This window comes from Physeter macrocephalus, chromosome 20 (assembly GCF_002837175.3).
Source record: "Physeter macrocephalus isolate SW-GA chromosome 20, ASM283717v5, whole genome shotgun sequence".
NCBI classification, from domain to species: Eukaryota; Metazoa; Chordata; class Mammalia; order Artiodactyla; family Physeteridae; genus Physeter; species Physeter macrocephalus.
Window position 1 is genome coordinate 89,581,324 of NC_041233.1, and position 7,642 is coordinate 89,588,965.

The 7,642-nt window shown below is 38.0% G+C and overlaps 1 protein-coding gene across 1 annotated transcript in view; it reads right to left on the bottom strand.

The window, feature by feature from the left end:
• Positions 1-6,835, bottom strand: part of LOC102984452 (disintegrin and metalloproteinase domain-containing protein 5-like) — a 140,466-nt gene extending 133,631 nt beyond the window's left edge. The window contains exons 1-2 of the mRNA XM_028481541.2: positions 6,769-6,835; positions 5,978-6,057 (exon numbers count right to left, since the gene is read on the bottom strand). Coding sequence (XP_028337342.2) covers positions 5,978-6,057; positions 6,769-6,823 — 135 coding nt within the window. The 5' untranslated portion in view covers positions 6,824-6,835. The remainder of the gene's footprint in view (positions 1-5,977; positions 6,058-6,768) is intronic.
• Positions 6,836-7,642: the final 807 nt, after the last annotated feature.

Below are 7,642 nucleotides of genomic sequence, written 5' to 3' on the forward strand. Positions count from 1 at the left end.
TTCATTAAATTATTTATTTGGTTAATTTAAAAGTCTTATTTTAGCAAGAGAAATAGCCATTTAAAAGTTTTCAGTTCTTTAACTTTCTATTAGAACAGAGCAAGATTCGTTGCAGCAGATAACTGTTCTAAGAAGAATCATTTGAATGGCACTCTACAAAGAAGTCTAAATGGAATCTTGAGGGGACCTGAAAATTGCACCCTCTAAAAATGCCTTCTTATTAAATAAATATGATGAAAAATAAAGGGGAATATGATAGTACCAATAAAATTTAAAATCCACATGTCTTACAAAGCAAAACAACAACAAATCTAGGATGCAATTAACAAGAAATGTACAAAACTGACAGGAGAGAAAAACTCAAAACAGACATCATCCAGAGCTTCTACAACTTTTCATTCACTGCATCCAGCTGTTTGGAATTGTGTCCCCCTCCAACCAAATTTACATGTGAATTCCTAACCTCAGTACCTCAGAATGTGACCTTATTCAGAGACAGGGCCTTTACAGAGGTAATCAAGTTAAGGAGAGGTCATTAGTGTGGGCCCTAATCCAATGTGAGTGGTATACTTGTAAAAAAAAGTAAATTTGGACACAGACATACACAACAGGAGAATCCCACATGAAGATTCATACAAAGACATCTATCTATAAGCTAACGATAGAGGCCTGGAGCAGATCCACCCCTCATAGTCCCTAAAAGAACCAACCCTGCAAACACCTTGATCTTGGACTTCTAGCCTCCAAAACTATGAGACAGTAAGTTTCTGTTGTTTAAGCCACATTGTTTGTGTTTCTTTGTTATGGGAGCTCTAGTAAATGAATACACCATTTTTTCCATTAAAAAATTACAACAAATGCTAAAGAACAGGATCAAATTTTTAAAAAAACAAATAAAAAATAGAGGATAATAACAAAGCCACAGTAATATCTATAAAATGACCATGACTAAAATGAGAAGATGGAGAATTTCAGTAGAAGTATAGAATCTTTAATAAAGGAATTAAAATCAGAAAGATATTTCTGATTTTACAGAAGAAAAAATCAATATCTGTTATTAAAAATTCAATAAAAGTGTATAAGAGAATATTAGATATAGCAGGGGATGAGATTGGTGACAGGAATATAGGTCAGTAGAAAATATCCAGATTGAAACACAGAGAGAAAAATATGAAAAAGAAAACAAGAGAAACATGACCAATTAAAAATGTCTAACACTCATGTAATTATAGTCCAAAAAATATGATAAAGATCAGACTAGGAAAGAAATGACATTTTTAAAATTCATGGCTGATATTTTCAAAGCTTATGAAAGATATCAACCCACAGTCTCAAAATATTCTATTATTCCAAAACAGGATGAACACAAAGAAAGTATACCTAGGCATGTCATGCTCAAACATTTAAAACAAAAGACAAAGAGAACATACTCAAAAATCAGTAAGAGAAAAATGACCCATTACTTTCAAAATAATTCTTAATAAATTATGTGTGGTTGGATCTAGAGATTGTCATACAGAGTGAAGTCAGAAAGAGAAAAACAAATTTTGTATATTAACGCATATATGTGGAATCTAGAAAAATGGTACAAGTGAACTGGTTTGCAACGCAGAAATAGAGACAGCTGTAGAGAACAAATGTATGGACACCAAGGGGGGGAAGTGGCTGGGGGCGGGTGGTGGTGGGATGAACTGGGAGACTGGGATTGACATATATACACCAATATGTATAAAATAGATAACTAATAAGAACCTGCTGTATAAAAAATAAATTAATTAAATAAAATTTTAAAAATAAATAAATAAATAAATAATGTGTAACTCTACGACTGAAACAATGGACACCAGAAGGCAATGGAATGACACCTTTAAAGTTTTGAAAGAAAAGTAGGAGTACCTATACTAACTTATATTAAGACTTTGAATAAAGCTATGGTAATTAAGGCAGTGGAATATGGGTCAAAATAGGAAAAACAGTCCAATGACACAGATGATAAAAGGATCAAGCCAACAAGAAGATATAACAATTGTAAATATATATGCACTCAACACAGGAGCACCTAAATGCATAAAGCAAATACTAACAAACACAAAAGGAAGAACTGAGAGTAACACAATAACAGTAAGGTTTATAACACTCCACTTACATCAGTGGACAAATAATACAGACACAAAATTAATAAGGAAACACTGGCCTTAAATGACACATTACAAAATGCACTTCAGAGATACTTACAGAACATTACATCCAAAAGCAAAAGAATACACACTCTTTTCAAATGCACTTGAAACATTCTCCAGAATAGATCACATATTATGCCAAAAACAAGTCTCAGTAAATTTGAGAAAATTGAAATCCCATCAAGTATTTCTTTTCCCAACCACAGAGGTATGAGACTAGAAATCAAAACTAGAAAAAAACTGCAAAAAACACAAACATGTAGAGTCTGAACAATATGCTACTAAACAACTGATGTGTCACTGCAGAAATCAAATGGGAAATCAAAAAATACCTGGAGACAAATGAAAATGGAAACAAAGTTGATCCAAATTCTATGGAATGCAGCAAAAGCAGTTCTAAGAGGGAAGTTTCTAGTGATACAAGCCTATCTCAGGAAACAAAATCGCAAATAAACAACCTAACCTTACACCTAAAGGAACTACAAAAAGAAGAACAAACAAAACCCAAAGTTAGTAGAAGGAAAGATAACAAAAAGATCAGAGCAGAAATAGATGACATAGAGACTTAAAAAAAAAAACATCAATGAAACTAAGAGCTGGTGCTTTGAAAAGATAAATAAAATCAATAAAACTTTAGCCACACTTATCAAGAAAAATGAGGGCCCATATAAAATCAGAATAAAAAAGAAGTTATAACAAACACACCAGAGCTACAAAAAATCATGAGAGTACTGTGAACAATTATGCACCAATAAAATGGACCATCCAGAAGAAATGGATAAATTCTTATAAATGTACAATCTACCAAGACTAAATCAAGAAGAAATACAAAATATGAACAGAATTGTAATGAACTGAATCAGTAACTTAAATAAACTCCCAACAAACAAAAGTCCAGGACCAGATAGCTTCACCGATGAATCCTACCAAACATTAAAAGAAGAGTTAACACCTGACCTTCTCAAACTATTCCCAAAAATTAAAGAGGAAGGAACACTCCCTAACTTATTCAATGAAGCCAACATCTGCCTGATACCAAAACAAGACAAAGACATCACACACACACAAAAAAATTATAGGACAACATCACTGATGAACATAGAGGCAAAAATCCTCAACAAAATATTAGCAAACCAAATTAAACAATATATTCAAAGGACCATACACCATGATCAAATTGGATTTATGTCAAAGATACAAAGATATTTCAATATCTACAAATCAAATATTGTGATACACCACATTAACAAATTCAAGAGTAAAAATCATATGATCATCTCAATAGATGCAGAAAAAGCTTTTGACAAAACTCAACATCACTTATGCTACCTCAACATAATAAAGTCCATATCTGACAAGCCCACAGCTAACATACTCAATGGTGAAAAACTGAAAGCTTTTCCTCTAAGACCAGGAAAAAAACAAGGATGCTCACTCTCATCACTTTCATTCAACATAGTACTGGAAAGCCCAGCCAGAGTAATCAGACAAAAAATAAATAAAAGAAAATCAAATTGAAATGGTAGAACTACAACAGTCACTGTTCCATACAACATGATACTATATATAGAATATCGTCAAGAGGCCACCAAAAAACTATTAGAACTAATAAATGAATTCAGTAAAGTTGCAGGATACAAAACTGATATACAGAAAGCTGTTGCATTCTATACACTGACAATAAACTATCAGAAATAAAAATTAAGAAAACAATCCACTTTACAATTGCATCAAAAAGAATAAAATACCTAGGAATAAATCTAACCAAGGAGGTAAAAGATCTGTACTCAGAAAACCATAAGACACTGATGAGAGCAATTGAAGATGACACAAACAGATGGAAAGATATACTGTGTTCATGGATTCGAGGAATTAATATTGTTAAAATGACCATACTACCCAAGGCAATCTACAGATTCAATGCAATCCCTATCAAACTACCAATGGCATGTGGCTAGAAGAGCCACACTCAAATAACTAGCTTCTGCAAGTTAGCAAATCAATGACAGCCCCAAGTTTCTGAAAGTCAGCCAATCAGTGACAGCCACAGCTTCTAGATAGGAGTCAGTAAATGCCTCCCTCCTCTGACACTGCACTGAGGAGGATTCTGAAAGTGAGAAGGCCAGCAAGTAGTCTTCCTGCACTACCTGCTCTAACACAGCTGAAAGCCTGCCAGCACCTAAACACTCACTTCTGAAAGCCCATGGCTCCCTGACACCAGGCTTTCCAAAACCTTATATAGCATTAACTCTGGCTTTCTTCAGAAAGACTGTGTTTACAACTGGCCCTTACAGGCAAATTGGAAGTTCCCCATTTTTTTAAATAACATATCAAGTTCAGTTTATAGTTTGTTCACAGGTTCACAATCTTTTCAACAGTTCATCTCATTTATGATTAGTTATGAGTTTGAACGTGTGACAGTTTCACTGACACAGCTGCAAGATTTTCAAATTCAATATTTTCAATTCTTTTTGAAATGTTTTGGAACGACTACCTATATTTTTATATGTGTATATTTAAACCCCAAAATGTCAAAAGGCAAGTGCAAATTTTGTAACGAATTTGCTAACAGTAGAAACTCCTCAACTGAGGAAAAAGTCCTTTTGAAGCTCTTTGTGCAGTTTGCAATTGTTCACTAAACATCAGAAATGGTGGAAAGTCAAATATAAACCAGCACATACTAACAGCTAGGCAAAAAAAAATAAATGGTTTCCCTCTACAGTACCAAAGAAGGTCATATAACAAATTTGGGGGATTAAGAAAAATTCAGAGGAAGAAGATGTAAGAATTGTAGCAGGCACTGTAATGGTTTTCCACTCTGTTTATCAGCAGTCTTTCTGCCCAAACGTCTAGCTGAATGCACAACTACCAGAAATACCCTTTGATTCCAAAATTGCAAGCAAATTTTCAAGTGCCAGGTTAAAATCCACTGCCACTATCAAAGAAGTAACACCAGCTGGCCCTATGTTTAACACCTGTGGACCCTCATCCTGTAAATATCTATCTAAATGGGTCCATTTTACCCAAGATGATTTAAAATTACACTGGTCAAAATGAAGAACTTTTGACATTCCCAAATTAGTTTATCTCCACATGCAATTGGGAAAAAAAAAAGTGTGACAACTAGGCAAAATGAGTGGGAAGCTTATTTAATTGCTATCTAGAGGCCTCTAAACACAACACTGAGAAAACTGTCCCCCTCCAAGCTATGGATGAAAAACTGACTCAGACTGTCTCTTAACTTGAAAAATCAGCTGATCCTTCTCACTTTCACTCACTGATGACTTTCAGCTCCTCCCTGACTAACTGAAAGTTGAGGTAAGTAGCTGCGGGCAAATCCGCAGGCCTAGGACTAGGGGCGGGGCCCAGAAAACTCAGTAATCAAGACAAATACTATTTCAATGCAATACTTTAAACAATCAAAATTAATGCAAAACTTCCGTGATGGAAAAAAATATCAATATCTTAAAGAAAGACAGGATCTGACCCGGTCTAACCTCATTCAGTCTCACCCTAATCCCAGTTTTTTGCCACTCCCTTAAATTCTGCACCTGAGTCAAGCACTTTGCTTGCCTCTCCCTAGTGCTGGCCCTGGTGGATCCTCCTTAGAATCCTTCGTCCTCAACAGAAACACACACATACAGGGTCATACACATCAAAATGCTCCTCCCTGTGAACCTGGTCTGAGTGGTCAGCTGTGCCTCCAAGAGCTGAAGCCCACCTTCAGCTACTAGGGTCTTGATATTAAAAGCAACTTAACACAATTTCAGAAATAAAAATATTTTTTTCCCAATTACATTATTTTCTGGATCTTTTATTGCCTCAGATGTTGAAATCTTTTCAGGAACTGTGGTCTGCAGAAAGGTTTTATGAGGATCTAAAACAAAAAATAAGCAGAGTTACTGTGATACTCGTAATCTTGCATTATTCATTTCTAAACTCAATTCGTTTCTCTATATTACCAAGTTTTTCTTATAATCTATGCATCTGCTTTTCCTTTCTGCTGTCCTTCGGTCATTCTTACCGATAAATTTCTTAAGCCTTGTCAAATCTTAACTTTTTATTCTCTACACACACACACACACACACAAAGTCGGGCACTTTGACTAGGTAACAGTAACAAATTACAGTTTTGTAAAAGAGGTACGGAAATAAGAAAACACGGGTGCATCAAGAAGTTGGGATCCTTGCAGCAAAAAACGATACAGAATACTGAATACAAGGGTGATCTGCAATTTTCCACGGAGAAGGTGGAGGACTGCAGTCACCAAATCGGGAACTCATTGATAATCAGCTTCTTCGTGGCAATGCAATTATTTCCAGAAGAGCAGACTGCCGTAGGTAAAAAAAAGGGCCACACCTTTCATTTCTGCCCGTTTTACAGACAAGGAAACCACCCCACGGAAATGAAAAGATTTTCCGCCCGGAGGCTGCCTCTCTGTCTCCTCAGCTGCAGACCTCGAGGCCAAGGGTCGGGAGGCTCTGGGGGCGAGGGCGAGGGGCGGGAGGGAGCACTGGGCCTGGATCCTGGACCAACGAGGGCAGCCCCCCGACCGAACAAAGCGAGGGGAGCGGTCTCTGGACTCACTGCGGTCCCCGTGCAGCCCGCCGAGACCGGTGAGCAGGACCAGCAGGAGGAACATGGCTCCGCTGACCTGGAGCCGCGCTGGCGCAACAGCGACGCCCGTTGCGCCGAGTGAGGGCGGAGCGCGGGAGTGAGACGCGCGCCAGCAGGGGGCGCACGGGAGGCCGCGCGGGGAACGCGCCGGAAGGAAAAAGCCGGCGGAGCGCTCGGCGGCCTCGGGCGGCGGCGGGCGCGCGCCCAGCGTGCCGCGGGTGGGCCGGTGGGGTGGGGTGCAAACGTTCGGTCCCCGGTTAAGGAAGGAAAAGCCGCGCGAGTTCCAGTTCTCAGATGAAGCGGGTGCCTAGTTTTGTTTGCGTCTTTTCCTTAGGCCGGCGGTTTTTGAAGTAATTTCTAATCCCAGTGAAGAGAAGGAGCAAGGATGAAAATGCTCAAGTTACCGACAGCAAACAAGGTTCCTCCTAGTACATTACTTACCTCAGGAGGCGGCAAAATGCGTGTATTTGCAAAGACTGGTGCAATTTCATGGTTGGATATGCTATTGCTAGACAGCCATGGACTGCAAGAAGACCCCATATACGATCCTTGTCCGAATATAGACTCTTCCAAAAAAATCTTCCTTAGTACCCTAAGTTATTATTGCCACACTGTGTAATCCTGCAGCCCCTTGTTTTTACGTGTTTACCTAGCCCTTTGTACGTTCTGCCTCTATTAGGAGCAAGAACAGTTTGATTTCTTGACGTCTGTAGGCGTTCTTTCCTTCGCAGATCCTAGCCCGCATCACATTAAATACATTAAAATACAGCCATACCCGATCCTGACTATAAGTTTGCTTTAACAAATGCTGAAATCATGTCTATAAACTCACTTTGAAATTGCT